The sequence below is a fragment of the Stenella coeruleoalba genome, assembly GCF_951394435.1.
Source record: "Stenella coeruleoalba genome assembly, chromosome: 10".
Lineage (NCBI taxonomy): Eukaryota > Metazoa > Chordata > Mammalia > Artiodactyla > Delphinidae > Stenella > Stenella coeruleoalba.
In genome coordinates this window covers 3674257-3699191 of record NC_137156.1, presented here as the reverse complement: position 1 = coordinate 3699191, position 24935 = coordinate 3674257, and the positions used below count along the sequence as shown (strand labels likewise).

Here is a 24935-nt window from a genome sequence, read left to right as displayed (position 1 = left end):
CCTGCCGATGCAGGGGACACGGGTTCGTGCCCCGGTCCGGGAAGATCCCACATGCCGCGGAGCGGCTGGGCCCGTGAGCCATGGCCGCTGAGCCTGAGCGTCTGGGCCTGTGCTCCGCAACGGGAGAGGCCACAACAGTGAGGGGCCCACGTACCGCTAAAGAAAACAAACAAACAAAAAATTTAGCTTCAGAGTAGAACTGTACCATTTATACAGGCATGGCCATTCTCACCACAACAGATAAATCTGAGCGAAATTTCGTTCTTCCTGCGATCAAATTGCTACCAGCATGTTTGCGAACACTATAAATCTGCCCATGTTGATTCTTAAAATGAAAAATACCAAGGGAAACACATAATCCTTTACTCCCTGCCATTCTCAGGAATAAGAAACAACAGACATCTTGACTAGGCAGAAGAAGCTGTCCTTCCCAGCAGGCTCTGGGTGGAGGGGTAGCCTCGCTATCGCCCACGTGTACTGGGTGGGTTACGTAACCATCCAGGGCTGATGGGCCTCATCTCTCCGTGGAAAACAAGATCTCGATTTTATACTGTTAGTAATTCACAATTATTAGCAGTCATCTGGGGGGGAAGATCCAGATCACATGCCGCTCTCTCCATTCGTGAGTTCCTGTGCCACTTGAGACAATGGGGGGGCTGCGGTCTGGCTGGCCAAGCAGAGAGCATTCTGCCCTGCCCAGAGAGCAGGGCTCCAGGGCCCCGGGGACGGGGCAGGGGGGGCAGGAAGGCCAGCTTTGCCCGCCCAAGCTCCCTGCCTGCCTCCATGGCCTCAGGTGTTGTAGACACAGCACAGCAGTTCCTGCCCAAACCCCCTTCCAGCTGTGGGCAGCCGTCACTCGAAATGATCACAGAGGACTAAACCCAGACAGACCCAAGGAGCAGAAGGCTGAGTCAGGCTAAACCAGGGCCAAGGGGAAGAGAGCCAGGGGCATCGGCGACGGGAGCAGATGCAGGAGCTGCGCCTGGAGCTGACTGCGGCCCGCACAGGACAGTCGTGGGCAGAGGACACATGGCAGCCCCGAGGAAGCCACGGCAGAGGGATCTGCGTCTCTCTCCACCGTAACTCAGGGACTTCGCTGCTGCCAAAGCAAACCTGTTCAGTGTCGGGCTTTTCTGCAAGCGAAGCAGGGTTTGTAGAGCAGATCTGAGTGCAAGAGGCAGGAAACACTTCTACGTTAAGGGAGAGATTTGGAAACCTTTAATAACATCACCATGCTCTTCAGTAGAAGAGCTACATCCCCCAATTTCCAGCCCTGGCTGAGACATCGACTCATGAGTTCTTTAGTTTTCTTGGACTCAGTTTCCCCCCAAAAGAAACAGGAATGAAAACCATATGCTTATTTCCACCTCTCAAATTCAGCCATCCAAGAATTCAATTCTGTTTATTTCAGGCCGTTAAATATTCATCAAGTCCAGGAACCAGGTGCTTCAAGGGATTAAAAAAGAAATAAATAAAACAAACACAGGCCCTGCTGTCAAGGAGCTCAGATCTAGAAGGTTAAAAAAAATCCTCAAATGATACCAGAAGGTAAACTCTGGTAAATATCGCAGGAGAACGAGTCAACAGTCCACTCAACAAACAATTCTGTGGATCTGGAATGTGCAGGGCAACGTGTTAGACACAGAAGAAGATCTACAGATGTCGGCCAGCCCTGTCCCTGACGGTGCAGACGGTGCAGCAGGGACGGTGTCGGGCAGGGGGATGTTTCAGGGAGGGAGGAAGAGTCTCTGGTCCCTAACTGTCCAGAGACAGGAGTCGAGCAAGCTGTGACGGCGTGGCCACTACACGGCCCGCACGGCGGGGGCGACACTGGCCAGCAGAGACGGAGACCCGGAGCTGTGAGCTGAGAGGACCGCACAGCACCCTGGTGACGGGGGCTTGCGCCCGCCTGCCCACTGCCAAGGGCACGGGTGGGTGGCTCGAGGGCTCGCTGGAAAAGCGGGCACCTGTAGTTTGTCCAGCAGCGAGTGGAGGATCCCTGAGCGTTTGCAGTGTCACAAGTGGAACTTAAAGCAGCAGCGGGAAGACTCAGGACCATCCCGTCCTCCCTGCTGGCCCTTCCTTCCGGCCTGTGAGGAGCGTCCCTTGGGCTGCGGGGTTGGTGCGGAGGGGGAGACCCAGCCAAAGCCGTATGGAGCCAGCTTTCCAGCTCTGCCGTCTCTCCAGGCCACACTCCCAAGCCACAGCCCTTTCGCCACACAGAACTGTGATAAGCCGGTGCTGACTCGATCTTAAATGCCCCCAGAACACAGGCTGCAGAGGGCGGGAAGGCTCACTTGTTTGCACCCTGCCGTGTCCCGAGCACCCAGAAGAGTAGCAGTCGCGTAATAAGTATTTGTTAAATGAACAAACGAAGCTGAGACCGTGAACAATCTTAAATGTCACCTTTAGTCTCTTCCTTTGACAGACGAGGAAACGGTGGCTTGCAGGTGTCCACGGCTTTCCCCGGAGCCAGGGAGCTAATCAGTGAGTTGGAAAACCACAACTACCCCGGGGTCTCCTGATGCTGGGTGTGAAGCTCTTGACGCTGTCCCACGTTACCCCTGGTTTTCTGCATTTTCAACGCCCTATAATTAAGAGCGAGGAAATTAGAAAGCAGCAGTTTACAGATCTCCAAAGAATTTTATTTTGAAAATGTTTAGAACCTTCACGACACAGAATATTAAGGTAACAAAAACCAGTAGGGAGCTGGATAGGAGAAACGCCCTGATTTCAGGCCAGTGAAATGAAAGCAACACTCTCTCTGTGCTTTAGAATTTCTGAGATTACCTCCGTTACTTTGCTTTGAAACTGCTCAGGAAACTACAGCAGACATTACTCGTCTACCACTGTTACAGTCTGGCCTTCCCCGCTGGCTCCCCAGAGACCAGCACCTACCCAAGCTTCAAAAATCTTCCCTCGGCACTAAAAGTGTATATATTTTGAAAGGCAACAAATAGAGGCTTGTGTCATCTTTGGAGTGGCTTTTCGGAATCTTCTGCAAAGATTTAAAATCAAAAAGCTGCCTGGGAACCATCTGCAGAGTAAGAAACAAATAACAAATAAGCGATAACCAAGACAGTTTTCAAAGAAGACCAGAGATGGGAACCTCCCAATGACACCACTGCTCCAAAATTAGTATTTGTGATCAACAGCTCCACGCCAGGCACTGCCAGAGGCTGGGAGACGCTAGGCCTTGTCCTCATGGTGCTTACAGTCTTGGGGAGAGGCTGGGTCAGAGACACAACACCATCAGTCCGTTGCCATGGTGACGCTCCCCCTAGGTATGCAGGTGCTTCAGGCGTGTCCTACAAGGTCCTCTGCTGGGCTAGACTGGTCTCAGCAGAAGCAAGGGCACGTACAGGGTCTTGAGCACCAAGGAAGAACTTAGAGGCCTGGGTGGCAAGAACGCCAAGTGCCACAGGGACAGGCTTGGTGGGGCCCGAGGGGTGGCCAGGACCAGAGCCCAGCAGGTGCTGCCTGGAAGGTGTATCATGCAGCTGAGGGTTTGAACTTTACCCTCTGAGCACTGAGAATCCAAAGATTATAAGGAGATTACAATGACAAAGACGTGACCGTGAAAAGATCATCCCTCAAAAGACAAGTGTTTATGTTTTCAGAACAGTACAAACCACGTGAAATAAAAGAATGTAAACTAGGACATAAGGATTGTTGGCGTAGCATTTAGGAGTGACAGCAGAAAAGCATGTCCAGGCATCCACAGAAAGGAGGGCATACTTAGTAACCCCACATGGTACTGATTAAACTACCAGGCACACTTCTACGCCAAAGAAAAATTGGGGAACATGATGTTTCTAAAGACCGCACTAAAACTCAAAATGTATTGAAAGAATCAACTAATGACTCAATTTCCAAGTTAGTGCATAAATGAAATAATAAAAACATGGAGGTTACCATAAACAATCATTCCTTCTTCTCAGACCTCCCTCGGTCCCTCTAGCGCACAATGGCCGGTCCATCTGGTGGATTCACAGACACCCTCTAGTGTCTCAGCCCACTGCATGGAACACACTTTCCATGTGTTTACATCTAGACCACCCACTGGGACTGTGAGCTCCTTACGGAATTCTTACACACTTGTACCACCCAGGGCACCTGGCCATATGCCCTGCACATGGGGGCTTGCAAGTGTGGACTGACTCATCAAGTGAGCAACTGGTAAAAGACAGAAAAGGGGATTTGGAAATAATCTGTGTATTTGAGTTAGAGAGATCTTTCACAATTAACTTCATTATATGTTAAGCAGAGCAAATTAAATCCTATCACACTAGTAGGGAAAGACTAAGGGATGTAAGAAAAGCACCATGAAATTCGATTGTGTTAAAGACGCCACGCCTCACAGATGACGGGGGATTTTCTCACAGCTCTCTGTGCCAAGAATATTGTGCTTTCCCTGAAAAAAATGGGCATGCTTTTGTCTTGCAGATACTATAGGCTGTGTTGATTAACTGTGTTTCCCTCTTTCCTTTCACCATTAGGCAGCTAGAGCCAAATTGATGCCTCCTTATAGCAATGAGATCAACGTGTATTTCTTTGTTGCAACCTTAGCCCAGCTTTGTCATTTTCCTATTCTTATCTTCCCTTTCCCTTTTCTCCCTCGGATTTTTGTTTTATTTAGATATATCTATATCTACAGAAGTCACTCTCTCCCAGCCTTTGTAGAACTGTGTTATGAATAAATCTAAATTATCAAATAATTAAGCAAAGGATGCTTTCGTGCCCTCACAATTTACTCTGCCTTAAGTAATAGAGGTTTCCAAACCAAGGCAGCTAACCCTTAGCTAAGCTGATTTTCAATCAAACCTACACAGAATTGCTTCCCCATCACCCCACAAAACATCTGGAGGGTGACATGGCCAGGTGCACATCTGGTGCCCGTCTTACTTCTCTCCTTCCCTCGGCTCCTTGACTCTGCACAACAGCCGTCTCCTCGGTGGCTCGCCGGCGCCTGTCAGCTCTGCTTCCTCGAGTCTCCAGAATCTATTTCCTCCCTGGAACTTCTACTGCCGCGGATGTAATTCACCCTCTCGCATACTCCCTAGGCTACTGTGAGATGCTCCGGCCAACTCACCGCCTCCCACCTCTGCTCCACGCAATCTATCCTCTCCTAGGCTACTCCCGTCTCTGCTCCACGCAATCTATCCTCTCCTAGGCTACTCCCGTCTCTGCTCCACGCAATCTATCTTTCAGTCCAGAAGTGGAGGGTTTGTGCCTAACTCCATCCATCCACCCACGCATCTGATAAATACCTACAGGGCACCTACTAACGGCGAGGCACGTGTGAAGCACGGTGACAAAGAGGTAAAGAAACAACAGCTCGGGAACAGTGTGGAGGCAGAGCAAGAAACCGACCACAGCCCGGATGACGCCGGGCGCTATGAACGCTGGTCAGAGCCCAAGCGGCGCTTTCCGGATTCCTGGGAGCAGGGGGTGTCTGAGGGCGAGAGGGGGGGCCGGTCACCCTGATCTCAGCACAATTTGTTTGGAAACCCACAGCGTCCCTATCCCCACCTGTGCCTCCTGATCTAGGCCCTGGTCTACCTTCCCGATCCTGCCCAGCTCTCGGTCCTACGCCTGCTCCTCAAGGACGCCAAGCAACCAGGCCCGTGGCCGGAGTCGAACTGTCCCCGTGCCAGCGCACCCACCTCCGCCCGCTGAAAACCCTGCTTAGCATTTCTTCAATACTCTGTAATACTGCAACCGCTAACAAGGACGGATTAACTGTGGTTCCTACCCTCAAGGAGGTTAGAGTCTTGGGAAGAAACTGGGAAGCTGAATAACCATCAGACAGATTCCAAATAGATTCTATATACAGTGGCTTCCAAGGCAGAACTATTAATCAGGTACAGCATTATCCTTCACTTGGCTTCTCTTAATTCTCAGAAAAATCTAGCAGGAATAGTAGCTCATATTAGCCCAATACCATGCAGACAGATGTTGTCCACAGCCCCAAATACAGAGTCAGGGCTCCAGGGATAAAAAGTCTCCACTGGCTATTTCTCCATGGATTATAAAGGTAAACAGTGTGCTCAAAATCCCAAATTCTTATGATAGTTCAAGAACCATCATACTGACTTACTTGGGAATTAAATACGAAGCAGAACATGTTTCCTGGAGATGGGAATAATTGAATTTTCATGAAACGTAATGCAATGTTTGTTCATTCTATGTAAACACATACAGATTGCAAGTAAGGCTAGATTAATTCCTTCAAAGCACACTGGATTTCCACAAACATAATGAAGCTGCCTGTGGTAATAAAGACTTAGAAGTCAACATTTGAAGACTTTTTCATTTATTGCACTATACATGAAGTGGCAGGATAAAAATGAGATGAAAGTACAGGACTTTTATATGTAAATTAACCTGAAAGTAACTTTTCTAGAAAATATACAAAAAGCTCAGAATGAAAGTAAACTCTGTACGCAGATCTAGGAACGAGCAGTGACCCAGAAAGCGTTGACAGCGCCTCCAATCACATCGAAAAGATGACCTTACGGCCAGGGGAGCGAAACTCGTCCCACATTCTTCCTGGAGGGAAGGTAGGCAAACAAAGCAGTGAGGGGAGGATCTCAGCGACCATCACGGAGCATCTCTGAGAGTTTCCCCCAAGGGGAGGATCTCAGCGACCATCACGGAGCATCTCTGAGAGTTTCCCCCAAGGGGAGGATCTCAGCGACCATCACGGAGAATCTCTGAGAGTTTCCCCAAAAGCACAGAAGTAATGAAACGGGTTGCACAAGAAGATCCCTGTAGTGACTGCACGGTAGGGGTGGACTGGAGATCCCGGATGCAAGGGGACCAGCTCAGGAAAAGGACGTCCCAGGAACCCAATGTGCTGACCTCTGAACAGACTTTTCCTCTCGCCTCTGCAGGAGTTGGCCCTACGCTCTGCAGGCCAAATCCGGACCCACTCCCTCTGTTTGTGCATGGCTCGCAGGCTAAGGATGAATGCTACTTTTTTTTTTTTTTTGCGGTACGCGGGCCTCTCACTGCTGTGGCCTCTCCCATTGTGGAGCACAGGCTCCGGACGCGCAGGCTCAGCGGCCATGGCTCACGGGCCCAGCCGCTCTGCGGCATGTGGGATCTTCCCAGACTGGGGCACGAACCCGTGTCCCCTGCATCGGCAGGCGGACTCTCAACCACTGCGCCACCGGGGAAGCCCGAATGCTACATTTTTAAATGGCTGAGAAGTATCGAAGGAAGAATACCGTATCGTGAGACATGAAAATTACACGAAATGTCCAGCATCCATTAAATAAAGCTTGACTGGAATGCGGCCACACGGGGTTGTTTACCTCTGTCTGCGGCTGTTCCCACACTGCGATGGCAGCATCCAGTCACCGCAACAGGGACCAGGCGGCCGGCCCAGCCTGCCGCGTTTCCCATCTGGTCCCTTGCAAAGCAGGTCCGCCGACTCCCGCTCCCTTCCACCCCGACTCTCACTCACTCTTCCCACCTCAGATTAGGGGGCTTTTCTGAAGACTCCCCGACCCAATGTGGCCAACTCGATGCCACCCCTGCTGATCCCCCATCACAGCCATATACCCCTCCGCAGGGTGGGCATCCTGCCACGTGGTCACTGCACACAGACCTGTGCACACGCCCCAGCTGACTGCCAGCTCCTCGAGGGCAGGGACCACGTCCGATTTCACATCTCCATCATTGCTGGGTACCAGGTACTCAGCAAATACCGAATGAGTGAATGAACGAATGATGAATGAATGAACGGAAACCTGAACCACACGTAAACCCTCCTCTTACGCCAATGAATAACTGTGAATTCAATAAATAAAGGAACCCCAGGGGGTGTTTCTTCTTCTGAAACCTTATATTCCTTGGTCTTTCTCTTCTTTCTCTATGATGATTTCCTTACACTATCTTAATTTCATGACTTTTACCAACACTGATGACTCCAAAATCTCCTACAAAGCTCTCCTACACTTCCCAATCTTACATGTCCAACTGTCTCCTAGGTATTTACACCTGGTGTCTTACAGGCACTTCAGACCTAAGAGGTCCAAAGCTTGGCTGCACTTTCCACCCCCTTCTCTGTCTCCAACTCAGGAAATGGCATCAGAGTCATTGAGGCTAAACTCACATCACCCTCAGCACCTCCCTGGGCTCACCCTCACCCCCATCCAATCCACACACCAGATACAGCTGCTCCACCCCAGAAGCATCCTTGGGGTCCACCTTCGCTTCTCCCACTCCATCACCACTGCTGAGATTCAGGCCATCATTTTCTCATCTGGATTCTATCAGCTTCTATCTTGCCTTCCTATCACCAATTCTTCACTGTTCTGGAATTCTTTTACAGAAAAACTAAACTAAACCTGATCACACTGTTTCCCTACTTAGAAATCTCTGCAGGGAAAAAAGTGAGCAGAAAATATGAGGGTTGTTCATAGCAAAGGACATAAAAATGTCTCTTAAACACATTTTTAAAAAATACAAATTAAAAGAAAAACACAAAAATAATTTTAAAATAATAAAAGAAAATACATTCAAAATGACTTCTAGATACAGTTTTTGTCTGTCAGGTTAGCAAAGGTCCCAACGCTAGATCACACACACGTGGCAGGGCGTGAGGGAAACGCTCTCACACATCACAGGTGGGGATGGCAACGGGCGGCCTGACCCCATCAGGGCTTCTTCATAGGTACAGTGTCTATACAAGGTATAAATGTATATACTCTGCGACCTAAGTCCACTTTTAGAAACGAATCCCATAGAGAGACCTGCACATGAAATGTGACATGTACACAGCTATTCACTGAAACGTTGTTGTTAATAGTAAAAGACTGGAAACAACACAAAATGCCTGTCAGCTCAGGACTCATTAGATACATTATGGTTCATACACGTGATGCACAACCAGGCAGCTGTGAACACGAGTATATGCTCTCCAGCGTACAAAGGCCTCTAGAAGTGCACTGAAGTGAGGAAAAAAAGATGTACAATAATCTAGTAGAGTATACCACTTTTACGAAGAAGAAAGAAAAGGAACTTGTATTTGTATTTGCATTAAAAACTGGAAGGATCTGGGGATTCCCTGGCGGTCCAGTGGTTAGGACTCAGCGCTCTCACTGCCGAGGGCCCAGGGTTCAGTGCCTGGTCACGGAATTAAGATCCCACAAGCCGCGCGGCGCGGCCAAAAAAAGAAAAAGAAAAAACAACAAAAGCAAAATCAGTGAAAGGAGAGTCCACATGCACACACAGACACGCATAGCCGTGGATCAGTCACTTAGCAATGGATTCACAGCGTAAATGCACAGCCGTCTTCTCTGCCCTCCATCCCTCACCCTCCCAGAGAAATCCCGCTGGCTGCGGTGACCACAGTAGGAAGCCCGCGCTCCTTAGCTTTGTAAGCAAAGCCCATCACCCTCCAGGCCCCTCTGGACCCACGCCCACACCTTCTACCCCGATCACACGGAAATTCTGTCCTCAGGCATTCGTTCCACATCTTTCAGAAGCCCTTTGACCTGCTGCGCCCTCTGCCTAGAAGGTCCTACCCCTTCCCTTGCCCCGGCAGAGTCCTAGGCGTCCTTCAACATCAAAGTCAGACGACAGCTCTGCGGGGTCGGTCTCCTGGGACGGCCTCCCCGACAGCACCGGCTGCTGAGGCCCGTGCCCCCAGCCTGTTAACCTACCTGGTTCTGGGCCCTGTGTGTGACTGGACCCCTCATTAGACCATCAGCTCCTCGGAGGCAGGAGCTCTGCCTTATTCATCTTCACTTGCCCGGCACCTATCTTTCCAACAAATGCTCCCAGCCTCCCTCGCCCTCCCCTCAATAAACAAGTGAGAATGTTTTGCCCTCCAGGGTAACAGGCGCCTTCACCTAACGAGCTGCCCTTGTCTGAATAAGGTCCTGAAAGCAGACACAGCATTAGCAGTCAGGAGGGGTCCGTGCCCTCGATCATGCCTGCCAGGCACACCTGCAACCGCCTCATCAAACGATTCCAGCTCCTCCTGTGCAAGACGAGGGTATCAGACTACATGTGCGGTCTGCATCCTTTTCAAGCCACAGAACACCGTGAGGGTCCGATAAGAACTACAATTACTCTCCTTCCAGAACCCCCGCCTCCCAAATGCCCCTACACAAACAGATGCAAGACCTGACTCGTAATTTCAGGAGATTCACAGAGTGAATGACATCTGAAGTCACTTCCAACTTTAACACTCTCCGAAGGATGGAAGGGTTAGAGTGAGGGGAGAAAGGATCTAACACTTTCTGATCATTTACTGAGCACCGGACCCTCGGCTAAGCACATTACATGCATTAATTCATTTATTCTCCATCCCAGACCAGCGAGGTGCACATTATTATTCTCCTTTTATAGATTAGGAGCTGGGATGCAGGGACGTTAAGTGGTAAATGGATTGTCAGTGAAGGTGTACCTTTCTGGCTTAAAGCTCCCAGTACTTTCTGTAGGGACATTCACATCCTCCCCGCGGTGGTCAAGGGAGCCGGTCAGCCATAGCCAGTAAGCACCAGAGGAGCGAGTCTGGTCTGCCCCCCAGCTGCTCCCCACGTCGCTACTCCAGGCACCGCCAAGATAGGACACAGAAGGTAAGTGCAACAAACAAGAAGCTCCAACGCCCAGGCCCCTCCACAGCTGGCAGGGAAATAAACAACCAGCCAGGGACAAGGAGGAATGGCTTTGATTAAGGGAACCAGTGAAAGAGTCCCAAGCCCAAAGAAAGGCAGCAGCGCAAAGACCTTTTCAGGTCTGGTCCCTGAGAGCCACACAACCGAGGCAGACCCCTTGTCAGCCTCGCCGGGAGGCAGACACGCTTGGGCTCAGAGAGGACCCAGGGGGGGCCCGTCCAAGGAGGCCCAGAGCCACAGTCCAGAGCAGGCGAGAGTCAGCCTCACCACGTGCATCTCACCCAGGAGGGAATCCAGGCTGCGGAGGGCTGGGAGCCTACGCCATCCAGAAATGCTCTCTTTGAAACAGGAATAAAATGGTACTTCTTCACCCTTGGAGGCGGTCTGCCTCCTCTTAAAAAAAAGCCTGCCTGATGAGAAAGGAGTTGTGCTGGTTACTTAGGTAACTGAAGGTACAGAGGGCGCAGGGCTTGTGGACTCCCCTGGGTCTCTGGAGGGCGTACGGTGGGCCCCAGCTAAGCCCGGGAGAACTGCACCCAGATCCCTCTGCCCCCGAGTGCGTGCCCCCTTCATGACGCTGAGGACGAGGCCCCAGGCGCACGGAGCCTGGCGGGAGCTCCCAGACCCACTCCGCCCGGCCCCTCCCTCCTCCAGGGCCTCCTCACACTCAGTCTAGGCTGCTCACCTGGTCTCCTGCCTTTGAACTTGCATTTGTTCGACTCACCCTCAACAGTGATGCAATCCCCCAATCGCGTGCTACTACCTGAAGGGTGAGGTTTAAGGTCTTTATGTTGCCGCCCATGCCCTTCCAGACCTGACGGCTACGGAGGAGCTTAGCAGCCTCCTCTACCTGATTCCCAGGTTTTCCCCGAGCTCGTACCAGTCGGTCTTTCCAGAACATGCAGTGCCGCCTCCCACTCTGTGTGTCCTGCACAAGCCACGCTCTTTGCCGGGAAAGACCCCTCTTCACCCGTCACAAAACCTGCTCCCCTTCACCGCTCGGGTCAAGCCCTACGACCCCGGTGGAAAGATCCCTCTTTACCCGTCACAAAACCTGCTCCCCTTCACCGTTCGGGTCAAGCCCTACGACCCCGGTGAAGCGCTGCCCATCTCTCGAGGAACCAACAACTCCTCCTCCAACTGTCATCAGAGCCTCACGGACACAGCACACGACCTGCCGTCCCCAACACTGGACCGTGAGCCCCTCAAAGGCAGAAACGACCTGTGTATCTACAGCACTTCGCGTGGCGCCTGCCAGGCAGGTACTTCATAAACGTCCGTTGAAGGAATGGACGGAGACGGGAAAGGCTGATTTAATAAATGGACGCATCAAACAGTGGATTTGGAGAGCTTTTCCTTCCTAATGCCTTCAAAGCCCACAAACCCTCAATTTCCAGGACTCTGTAGACAAATAGCCTAAAATATCAAATAAATGTTCTAAATTACGTATACTGATACCAGCCGCTTCCCTTTACGTTGAAGGCACTCCTCAAGGGAACATTTAAGCATATCTCACTAGGCTTCATCATTTACTGCCCCAAACTACACTTCTATTAGCCTGCCAGTTCACCAGCAACCCCAGCAGCCAACAGACGAGCCTTTCCCCAGGTGTCCTTCTCGGGATGTGCTCCACAAAAGGGACCCTTTCACAGAGTGATTCCGTGTCCTGTGACTCTGGGAAATCTGCTCGCTCGCCCCAACTCAGAGATAGAGAGAGACATGCAGGACCTTTCCAACTCACTATTTTCCACACTTGGTTGAATATCAAATCTCTTTCCTTTGAAAATCTTAATAATACCCAGTGTTCTATGTCACACACTTTGAGAAATGCTACCCTTGGCCAGTTCCTGACTTATGTCCATTAAAAAACACAATCTGAAAATCTGGCCTAACTTTTGTCTAATGACATCACTTCATTTTATCCACGGACATAACAACACGGCCGTTTCATGAAGACATTGCTTCCAGCCTAAAATGCAGAAACGAATCTTGAAAAAAATAACTTAGCAGATTGTGTTTATCCCCACGGTACCATAAATAATTCCTAAACTTCCAAACTGCCTCTTTGCAAGGGAGAAAATAAAACTGAACCACTGAGTAGCACATCACTACCTGCCTTCAAAGCTGCAGTGATCCCATGAAGCAAGAGTTTCATAAATAGTTTAAATAAAATTCAATTATATGAACATCCTTTTTTACCTTTTTATTAGTCTCGGAGAGTTTCTTTAAGGGGTGTGGGGAAGAAACCTGATTAACCAACCATAGATACCAAAGTCAGGCTGCTATGCAATTTTCCATGTGGGGCTATAAAACAACCCCAAATCCCCTGAGGGCTGTGTTAATACTACACATCTCTGGCTTGCTTAAGAGGCCAAATCATGGGATCCGAGAGCTAAAAGGAAATCTGGATGTTATATCATCTAAGACCCTTATCTTATAGATGAGGAAACTGAGACCCTCGGGACTTGCCCAAGATCTCCAGCACAGTGCGTGGCAGGGCCTGGCTGTAGGCAGATCTTCACTCCGAGGGCCCCCCAGATCTTCTTCCTGTTACCTTAGGAGCTGCACTGAGCAGCTAAGCACAGACAGGCCAAGGGTTAGCCTGGGAAACTAGGGTATTTCCCTCCACATTTACTGTTTAGATGAGCCTGGAGAAAGAATAGTACACATTGGGACAAGGAAATGGGGGTCCACCACTCATGTGCTCATCATTCATTTTATAATATATATATAGAGTGCTGACTGTGTGCTAGGCATTGTTCTAGGAACTGGGAATACAACAGTGGTCAAAACCAAAAAAGTCGGGCTTCCCTGGTGGCACAGTGGTTGAGAGTCCGCCTGCCGATGCAGGGGACACGGGTTCGTGCCCCGGTCCGGGAAGATCCCACATGCCGCGGAGCGGCTGGGCCCGTGAGCCATGGCCGCTGAGCCTGCGCGTCTGGAGCCTGTGCTCCGCAGCGGGAGAGGCCACAACGGTGAGAGGCCCGCGTACCGCAAAAAAAAACCCAAAAAAGTCCCTGTTCTCATGAAGCTTACATTCTAGTGATTCCAGAGTTTTCTACCTGAGACTGATTAAAGACAGACACCTGGAACTAAACCTTTAAACAGGTTATAGTGAGAACATGTTTGCACACACACACACATGATTTTCCATATGTCAGAAGCATGTCCAAAAACTCCCACAAGGAGGACTTCCCAGATAAATCCCATCCCCAATCCCTGTCTGATTTAAGAAACAGTCACCACACACACCAAAATACTGGGAATCTATTTCAGTGGCTTCTCTAGGGAGGGAAGCAGAAAAAGTCAAACTCTTTTTCAATCATCCTTCTCACTACGCTAGAAAGGGAGATGGTGAGGAAAAGCATGAAGGAATAAGTGAATTCCGTGTAACGGTATTGGAGGAGGGACGCTTAAACACACCGGGAGCCCCAGGTGAGCTGAGGGAGAATATGCAAAACGGCCACAATGTACATCTTGCCAGCCAGCTACTGTGGATGGACAGACCACCACAAACGTCAACAAGCACACAGCTGTGGGCCAGGGCTTCAGCTGGTCCAGACTGGGCTGGCCTCAGGGCTCCAGGGTTGGTTCAGGTCCAGTCCGCCTGCTTCTCACTGTTCGAGAACCAGCAGGCTGTGCATGTTCATCTCATAACAAAGGCAGAAGCAAAAGAGGGCAAAAGCGCTGCCAAGGGCTTCCGAGCCGTTGTTCCTTCATCTGCTGACATCCCTTCAGCCGAAGCGGTCAGGGCAGAGGGGAGGGTCCTCTTCCCACAGTGCAACGTGCTTCACAGTCAGCGGGCAAAGTGCATGGATACGGCGGGGGGGGGGGGGGGGGGGGGGGGGGCGGGGCGTGGGAATAGTAACAGAGTCTGATGAAAGACATGACCATTTGCAACGATCCAAACTTGCCAAATGTCCACTTCTGTCTAACCTGAACCTTCTATTCGGAAGCTCACAAACTAGTTCAACAGCTTCAAAATGTCAAAAGCTAAGAGCTAATATTTGGATTGTATTATTATTGTTGTTGTTGTTATTATTATTATTATTACTAGGGTTACTGCTTCAGGAATGAGGAGATGATAGGAAAAAGGAAAACAGTTGAAAATGGAAAATTAAGTCCACATTGATGGGGGAAGGACAATTGCTTTATATCAGCTAAATATCCAAGACCTTAGCCAATGAAAGTAAGACACGGGACAGAATCTCTGCTTTCCAGAAGTCTCCCACGTATAGGAATGATGCCACAGACAGTAGGTAACACACAGTACAGCTATCAAAACATCAGAAATAGGTACAGGCACCGCAGCCTGAAGCAAAGACCAGAATCTTTGCTCTTATTACAGCAGCAGAAATACTGGAGGGGATGGCATGGCTTCTAAGCAGGATCAGAAAGAACTACAAAATATACGAGGAGACAAATCCAATTCTGTACAAACGGTATAACTGAGTCCCCACGCAAGCTCCATGTTGCCTTTCCCAGTCAAACAAGAGCATCCCAGAGTCTGCCTTCCCAGCCCCAGGAACTGCCACAGAGGGTGGGACCAGACTCAACAGAACATTAGGAGAGAGAGGGGAGACATCTGAAAGTCATTAAATATGCAGAATCCCCACGCTGAAAATATGAATGATACAGCAATCACATCAGAGACTTGAGCCACTAGAGTCAAGCACGACAAGCAGAAGGGTTATCTTTACAGAACTTGTCAACTTACACCCACTCGCATTCCCTGACAAAGTGACTTTTTGGGAGAACGATGTTATATAAAGAAACCTAAAGCTACTCAAGTAAGAAATATAGACATTCCATTCATGAAAGAGCAACTTAAAGGAGAAAAGCCACAAACCTAGAGAATACGATTTTAATATATAAAAATGACAAAAGATTAGTGTTCAAAATAGATGATGAATTCCTACCAATCAATTAAAAAAAGACAGAGATAGGCTTCCCTGGTGGCGCAGTGGTTACGAATCCGCCTGCCAAGCAGGGGACACAGCTTCGAGACCTGGTCCGGGAAGATCCCACGTGCTGCGGAGCAACTAAGCCCGTGAGCCACAACTGCTGAGCCTGAGCTCTAGAGCCCAAGAGCCACAACTACTGAAGCCCGCGCACCTAGAGCCCGTGCTCCACAGCAAGAGAAGCCACCGCAATGAGAAGCCCACGCACCACAACGAAGAGTAGCCCCCGCTCGCCGCAACTAGAGGAAGGCCGCGCGCAGCAACGGAGATCCAGCTCAGCCAAAAGTAAATAAATTAATGAATTAACTAATTTAAAAAAAGAAAGACAAGGAGAAAAATGAGCCCTACCCCAAAATGAGCAAAAGAAAAGCTGCATGTGTCAAGTAAATTTATAAAAAATGTGATCAACCTCAACAGCAATCAGCTAAATGTAAACGAAACCTCAGCAACAGGCTACTCTAAACTCACCAGAGACGGACCAAAGTCAGGCGTCCGCGGAGAGGATGTGGGGCAGCAAGAACGTCCATGCAAAGGCTCAAGGCAGAGCGAACTGGCCCAGCTGCCTTGGGAAACAGCCTGGTGACACCAACAAAGCTGCAGCTGCCCCGAAGTGCAGCAACTCCACAGCCAAATAAAATACGCCTCAGAGACACTGGCACTCCTGTACGTGCAAGACGCACAAAAGTGTGCACGAGGAGCATTTGTTAGCAGCGAACAAAAAAGGGGGAAACGGCGAAGTGTCCATTAAAGAATGGATGAGTAAACTGCAGCATATTCACCCAGTAGAATTTAAGCAGTGAAAAATGAACGAACTAAAACTCTACACATGACAACAGAGATGAACTTCATAGCACTGCATGGAAAACCAAAGTCATGAGAGGATGGGCAGCATGATTCCATTTGTTAAAGCATAAAAGCTGGTGAAAGTTAGCTCGTTTTACAATATGCATAGAAAAACTATAATGAAAATCAAGGTAACAACACAAAATTCAGAACAGTGATTGCTCACAGGAGTGGGGGGAAGGGAAGGTACTAACAGGGAGGGACACAGGGGACTTCAACTGTATCATGTCCTACCTCTTCAGCTGGGTGGGGGACACTGGACTGATCTATATGGTAAAGGACTGGAAGACAGACAGAGACAGAGACGGGCATATAAAGTATCAGCATGAAGTATTCCAGTGAAGAAAAATTTTAAGGAAAAAAATTATTTTTTAATTAGGGAGACTTAAGCATGTTATGGCCAAGAGTAAAGAATGAATACAGGAAGAACAAAGTTGGACTAACACTTCCCAATTTCAAAACTTACTACAAAGCTACAGGAATCAAAACAGTGTGGACATGAGGACAGGAACGTAGAACAATGGAATAAAATTGAGTCCAGAAATAAACCCAAACATGGTTTTCGACAGAGGTGCCGAGATCATTCAGTGGCTCCATGAGTTAGACCTCCAGTGGTCTAACTGATGGACAGAGCTCCCTCTTCGCATATCCCAAAGCCTGATCTCACGAATGGCACGTAAGCTCACGCTCTAATTACACAGCCTCGTCTTCCCTGCCTCACTCCAAGTTCTACAGGGAGAAGTCACATCTTACCATTTGTTGTATCTGCCTCTTTGTCTAGCACAGTGCCTTACGCAGACAAGATGCTGAGTGTAGCAGTGGCATGTCTGCTTGTGTACAGCACAGTGCTTGTACAGTCTTGGTCTGTGCCATCTGGAAGTTCACCAACTTAGATCAGTAACACTGAGCGATATAAGCGTGTGTAGAGGCTGTGGAGACTTCTATCAAAGAGGCATAGACTGCAAGTAGATTTATTCTTAGATAGGAAAAGCAGCGTTAGGTATAACAGCTGGGCGCCCAAGCAAAGACAAAGTACACAAGCCCTTACAAACGGGAACTGAACTTCTTCTAGGGTGCATGCTTCATGTGTGCCTATCACCAGTATTCCACCCTGAGTGCAACCAGGACGAGGGCTTGGCACACTCCTCCCCAGTCCCTCCCCTCCCCACTCTGCCCACCGTGCCTCTGTTACTAATATGGACCACGTGGCACCCTAATCATTCATGTTTACATCTCTGTGCACTGCGCTGGTCTCAAAGGCAAGGACAATGCTTATTTGCTTTTCTATAGCCTTAGAAGTAATTCAAGAAATATTTGACAAACAAACGAACAAAAGAATGATTATTTAAAACTAGAAACTGTTCACGTACGTATTTACAAGGTTTTCCCCAAAGAGTCAAGTTTTAAATTTTAATCAAGAGGTAAAGAAGGCAATTCCGCTTTTAAAGTTATTTTCCACTGTGGAGACTTTTCTGCTTCCTGGCCCAGGTATAATTTTCTAAATTTCACAGGGGCTCAATAGATGGTAAATTCCTTCCAGGCATGATGACAGCCTGTAGTCACCTGGTGATGGTTTCAGATGTTCCTGCTCTGTATTCTACCTGCAAAGACAGCAGCCTGAGTCAGCCCAATGGGAAAAAAGTGTGTCGTATTTGGAGACGTGACTCACTCCTGTCCTCAAGGGAAAAACAATCAGATCATCATGACAGCAGTCGCCACCCAGGTCACAACTACCAAATCTAAGCAGTCAGAAAGCAACGGAGGGAATTCCCTGGTGGCGCAGTGGTTAAGAATCCGCCTGCCAATGCAGGGGACACAGGTTCGATCCCTGGTCCAGGAAGATCCCACATGCCGCAGAGCAACTAAGCCCATGTGCCACAACTACCGAGCTCGTATGCCACAAGTACTGAAGCCCGCATGCCTAGAGCCCATGCTCTGAAACAAGGGAAGCCACTGCAATGAGAAGCCCATGCACTGCAATAGAGTAGCCCCCACTCGCCGCAACTAGAGAAAGCCCGCGTGCAGCAACGAAGACCCAGCACAGCCAAAAATAAAATAAATAAATAAATTTATTAAAAAAAAAAAGAAAGAAAGCAATGGTGAAGGCACTAGAGCTTAAAGAAGAAGAAATAAAATTCTCTAAGCTATCCGGAACAGCCTTATCTTATTCTGTGCACAAAACACACACATGCCATAGTCAGCTTAAATGTGCAATAAAGTGCTTTCAATGCCTGTTCAAATTAGGAATCTAATCTCAGGCTTTTAATTAAATGCACTCGATCACAGAGATAATACACGGGGGATGAGCCCCTCTGCAGGAGTAACGAATAACTACACAACAGAGTTTTGTTTGCTTTTGTTTCATTTGGTTCCAGCTCTTCATTCTACGTTAGGCAGAATCATTTATTTGAAAGGAATTTCTAGCCACTTCAAAATCATGCAATTTACTGTTCAGGTAGCAGAACACAGTAGTTGATTATGGTCGGAAAGATCTGGGCAAGCGACGCTGCCAGCCATTCGAGCCCGATCACCTTTCTGAGGCTCTGTAAGATGGGGTTAGTAACAGCATCCACCCAGAGCCCTGTTGTTAAGGTTAAATGAAAGAAAGCCTCTAGGGCATTTAGGGAGAGGCTGGCACACGTCTGCTATTATCACTGCCCCACCAGCCTCTCGGTTGTCATTTCAGCATTTAGCTGAACCTCTGAAGGGCCATAAAGATGGAGAGTTGTAACCATCAATTTTAGCATTTCTTGGAAGTTCTATTTTCAAAGGCAGGGGAGGGGAGGAGAGGGGAGGGAAAACATACAGGAGGAAAGACAGCAAGAATGGCAAACTGAACAGAGGCATAAAGGGCCCGGAGCCAGGCTTCCGCCACACCGTAGGAACTCAGAAAACAGAAAGTTAGCTCCACTTGCAAATGCTGTCTGTGGTTAGTGACTGCCAGGCACACAGTGTAAGCATTTTAACTACAGACGTCAAAACACATTCGAGTCTGAGAACACGGAGAAGAACTCTGTCATAATAACTTCAACTTCAAATAGCAAAGCCCACACAGAAATTCTTTTATAAAATCATTTCTTCTTCCTTTTCTTTAGTCTCTCTCTCTCGCAAGGTATTTAACTTAAATTTTATGTGTACCATTTCCCAACAAACGAAAGCACATCCCACCACCACGGTGAATCTCTCAGACACGTTTGCATCTTAGGTGTCTTCTTTTTTTTTCACTTTGCCATCTCCTCCAAGAATCACCTGACATGGCTGATCTAACTGCAGAACAGCAGTCTCATTAATGTGCAATAATGACTTGGAAACCTGTTTCAGAGACTGTATTCAGCCAATTACTGTGTGAATAAACCTCATAAAAACCCATCCAGGATACTGGAAACATACAAGGAAGCACGATTCCAAGCGGCAACTCATATGTGACTCACCCTCCCCCCGAAGCAAAACAAACAAAACCACCACAGAAAAAAAACAAACAAAACAAAACACCACAGAAGTATTTGAAGTTAGTTCCTACTCAAGAAGAGATTAAAGCTTACATATTTGCTCCCAGTATTTTGTGTTTTCTATTAAAATACATATACATCTCTTTTATTTTCCTGTTTCCTACCACTCTCAATTTTCTTTCTTCCTCTAAAATCATTCACTCAATCCAGAATCATGGATACTAAAATGACCAGGATCAAAGACGTAACCTAGTTCCAACTGGCTAGAAATTGTTTCTATGACGTGCAGGACAGGCTCTGTTTAAATATTTTCGACTAAGGGGGCTCTCTGTTAATAAATGGCTCTCACCATTTGAAAACAATGTTTATTAACATCAGAGATTAATTTTTACGGAAACAATTTTACTACGCGCCAGACCCTGTGCTAAGCACGTCACGTGCACCACCTCCACTAACCCTCATAAAGAAACTTTGAGGGCGGTATCGCTGTGCTCATTTGACTATGAGAGAACCGAGACTGGCGAGGTTAAGCAACCTGCCTGAAGACACACAGCTGTCAACTGACAGAACACGTGCTGCTTCAGACACGCAAGCCCAGGCCTCCCAACTTTTACTCACAGGCCCTCGTTTGCGACCTCTCTGCTTGCTCTTCTCCAGGACAGACCTTCAAATACTGGAAAACCACCCAAGGAGCACGTGGTGCTGTGCTGGGCCAGCTCTCCCGCAAGCATTGCTTGGCCGAGTGGAGAGGAATCTGTGAGCTGGCTGGTCCGGGCCCCTGGGGAAGAGGGGGCGGGGAGGCCAGGCCCCAGGTCTCCCAGCCCAGGCAGCACCAGCTCCTGCGTTCACGGCCGCCCCATCTCCCGTCTCCCTCCAGCCGCGTTCTCTAAGGCCACGACCTTACCCATGGTCCATCGCAGCTCTGAGTCACCAGAAGGGACGGCTCCCCTCCGGTCTATGGTGGGAGGCCCGTGACCAGCCCTGAATCAGAGCCACCACCCTCCCAGACCACAGAGCGCATGTCCTTCTCCAGGAGGGAGGAGCGGGGGCAGTGGGGAGCCGGCTCATGGGGTCCCCTCTGCCTGCTGCTCAGGCAGTGACCCCTCCCCACACACCCAGTCTCAGCCAGCTTCCCATGGAGGATGTACACTCTGAACAAGTATTTTTAAATTTAAATTCAGATAGTGACTTAAAAAAAAACCTCAGAGCTCTGAAATTAAGTTTAGAGATAATCTTTTTTTTTTGGCTGCACTGCACGGCTTGTGGGATCCTACTTCCTGGACCAAGGATCGAACCCGGGCCCTCGGCAGCATGGAGTCCTCACTGCTGGACCACGAGGGAATTCCTAGAAATAATCATTATTGTTAAGCAATGGTCCTGCAGAGGAGAGCTGGAAAGATCCTTCTCGAGTTCTTACAGAACGGGGAGAATGTCATCAGAGCCCCCATTTTCTTCCCTCCCTCCCAGTCAGGGAGCACTGCCAACGCTGAGGGTGGCAAACCACCAAACATCACAGACCTAAGTATTTTTATATTGTGTTTTTAGCATATTTATGAAATACCTGCTGAATTTGGTTCCAAATGCAGTAGGAACAAAAAAAGGGATTATATGTTGGCTTTGTTCTTAAATAGTCTGGAAGACAAACCACTCTCCTGGGACACGCATCAAAGACCTGTCGGCAATTACAAAGCAGCTGATCAACAAATATGAAATCACAAAGTACAAACCAACGCCGGGCGCTGATAAGGAAGAGCTCCAAAACCAAGAAGCTTTTGCAAAATTAGCCACGAGAATGAAGTTCTTCCAGAGTGGAGTGCCAGAGAAAAGTCTAGAGGGCAACATACAAGGAGAGAAAGACAGAGGCTAGTCCTACAGGAGTAGGTGAGCGCGGATGCAAACGAGCCTGTAAAGGAAGTCAGCTGGGAAGAGAGAGCCTGTGAATACACGTGGATTCTCTTCTACCTGAATTTACCAGGCGCTGTTCCATCACCCCACAGCCAAGAATTTCCAGCCATTCCCCGTGGAAGTTGATCTCCATCTCGAAGGAAGGATGAGTAAAAGGAAAGTAGCAGTCCACCCATCTGATGTCCAGCCCTGCAAAGACACCAAACACAAACAGACATGGACGTTAAAGGCAGTCTTGCCTTTCCTGTGATCAAAGCTGCCCTTCGGCTAATGACACCAATTCCTACATTCTGACTAAAATAAATAGCAAACAAATTAATTTGCAACACTTTGGGGGGAGGCAATAAATCTTAAAACTTGTGAAAAACTGGGCATGTCTTTTCCAATATGAAAAACACTTTGTGTAGCTCCAGGACCCTCTAAAACCAAATCAATCACCTGCCAAATCCCTGCAACCACCGGGCAGAGGAAGAAATTAGGTCAAGATAATGGGGAAAGCAGGTAATTCTGCTAGTTTCTATAAGTGAAAATGACATCTTCTCAGAGTTAAAGAAAAAATACTTTTACTGTTCTTCAAACTTACATATCAACAGTATGACTAATTCAGGATAAACTAATCAACTTTCACTTCCATAAATAGATATATTAATTTTTATTAACTTTATAAGAGCTAATAAAAGGTTAAATGAAATAAGATCAGCTAAATTTAAAAAGTCAAAATATTTTTTTCTACAGATGAATGATAAATATACTCACATCCAAGACAACCAAAAAAGTACATGCTAAATGCCGGGATGAATTTCTGAATATGCAATCATAAATATGTCATTTACAAACAATAATATTATCATTTAACAAAGGAAAAGACTAATGAATTGAAAACAAGTCAAGCCTGCAGAAAGCAGAGGTCACTAAGAAGAGAAGGCAGAATAGGAGGCCACGTAGCAGCCAGATGCCCCTGTGAGGACACCCAGAGCCCTCACAGCGCAGGCACTGAACAAAACCAGTAACAAAACTTGCTTCCGTTTACTGAGCACTTACTATGCCTCTACCAGTCCCATTTCATAGAGAGGTGGAAAAACTATTAGGAAGGTTGTGTGTCCTGCCCATAGGCACACGGCTAGCAGGTGACCAGGCTACACCCGGGGCTGCCCGACTCCAAAACTCCTGCTCTTGACAATTAAAACATAATTCCCTGCCCATCGTGAAAGATATTTCAAGAATCAAAAGTCACAAACGAACAGAGTTATAAAACAAAGGAGCCCTTGCTATGCTCAGAATGATATAGGAGAATATAGGTTTTTCTTTCATTGTTCTGTTTCAGTTGCATTTATTTTTCTAGATACTTGCTGTCAATGGCAAGTGACAACTGATTTCTGTTTACAGTCGTAAGACAATACTTCCCCCTTTTATTATACATGTGGTATAACAGACAAATATTAAACTCCACGTACATACAGTGCACACGGTTGATAAGTGCTGACATACGTATACATCCATGACACATCATCACTATCAATATCAGCAACATGTCCATTACCCCCCAAAGCTTCCTCATGCCCCTCTGTAATACTCCCCACCTGCCCATCAGCCCTGCCTCTCCTCCTCACCAGCCCTCCTTCCCCAGGCAACCACTGACTTCCTCCCTGTCATGACAGACGAGCTGGCACTGCCTAGAACTTTATGAAAATGCAGTCACACAGAATGTATTCTTTTTCTGTCTGGGTTCTTTTACTCGGTGTGATTATTTTAAGACTCACCCACGTTGTTGTGCATGTCCACAGTTCATTCGTTGCCATTACTGAGGAAATTTCGCCAACATTTTTTCTACCCGGGAAAAAAATGTAGATGTTGGGGCAGTGTCTGCAAGTCCCCCGATATTTCTGTACAGAAGCCCCTACGTGCAGACCAGCTGCCTACTTGCCACTGAATTCTGCAAAGAAGGGACCTGGACACCTGTGTGCTCATCCACCTTTGGGACCAACAATCCCCTACCAATGTTGTATGAAAAAGCTCCAGAGACAACCCCACTGGCAAACAGAAATGTGCCAAGTGTTGGGATGTATAACTGAGCGCAGAGGACGGGCAGACAAAACCATGTTATTCGTTCTTTTTGTAACTCCTGGCAGGTGAGCACAGATCACCTTCTGAGAACAATTTGGAAAAACAAATTCTTTATACATGGCTTTTTATACCTGGATCAAATTTTACCGAAAGCAAGACGAGTTTTCAGGGTTAACATGATGATTTCATATAATTCAACACCACTAAGTGCCTGGAACAAAGTTAGGTACGTTCTACACAAATTAATTTTCCTGTTATTTCTTTATTTTATTCCTTTGGGTAAAGTTTATCTCTTTATACCTCACACCTAGAAAGCTTAGGTTCCCCCCAGTCAGAGAGAAAGCAACTTGAAAACATTAGTAACGCTCAAAATAACCACAAGTAACTATTATCAGTGTTCATTAAGCCTGAACTCGACCTTTCCTGTGTGCACACCCATCCGAGCTGTCGGTGCCAGTGGTGTCAAAGCACAAGGACTGAACTGAACAGCGGTGTGACGGTCTCTGCCCTTCTCCAGGAACCTTCTTTTATCAAAGGACTTTGGTTTTACCACTTGTAAAACTATAAAACATTATAACTTTGGATAAAAACTTTTTTAATGTTGACTAAATTCTCAAGATAAAATGTCCACATGTTGGTCGCATCAAACCTCGCTCTCTTTTGGTTGAAGGCCTCCGCCACCACAGCCCTAGGTTTCCTTTTGCTCAACCATCCTACAGGTGTGTCTCTTTCAGTAGCAATGAAAGTAACGGCTCCACAGTGAAAAACGCACCCAGCAAAGAGTGACAAGGCAGGGAAGTTGGCCAAAGTCTCTCAGGACACGTGAGATGATTAACATTACGCATCTAAGAGGCAGAACTCACTGATGACAACAGCACAGAAACTAACCCAGAAAACACGGACTGGCAAAAGCTGTGTCCAGTGCGACTAGAAAGCTTCTGATCCTTTTACCTCCTCAGATCCTTTTTCAACCTGTGACCCTGCAAAGAATGCCGAATCCACAAACCATTCACTTCCTTTTTCTACTACCTTAAGGATTTCTTCAGTTAAATTCGTCTTCCTTCACATAAACAGGAAAA

General features: G+C 47.9%; 1 protein-coding gene across 4 annotated transcripts in view; it reads right to left on the bottom strand.

Moving 5' to 3' along the window:
- FARS2 (phenylalanyl-tRNA synthetase 2, mitochondrial) overlaps positions 1–24935 on the bottom strand; it is a 383264-nt gene that overhangs the window by 246215 nt on the left and 112114 nt on the right. For all 4 annotated transcript variants that reach the window (XM_079933040.1, XM_079933039.1, XM_079933041.1 and 1 more), the window contains one exon: positions 21850–21981. In XM_079933040.1, the coding sequence (XP_079789166.1) occupies positions 21850–21981 (132 nt within the window). The remainder of the gene's footprint in view (positions 1–21849; positions 21982–24935) is intronic.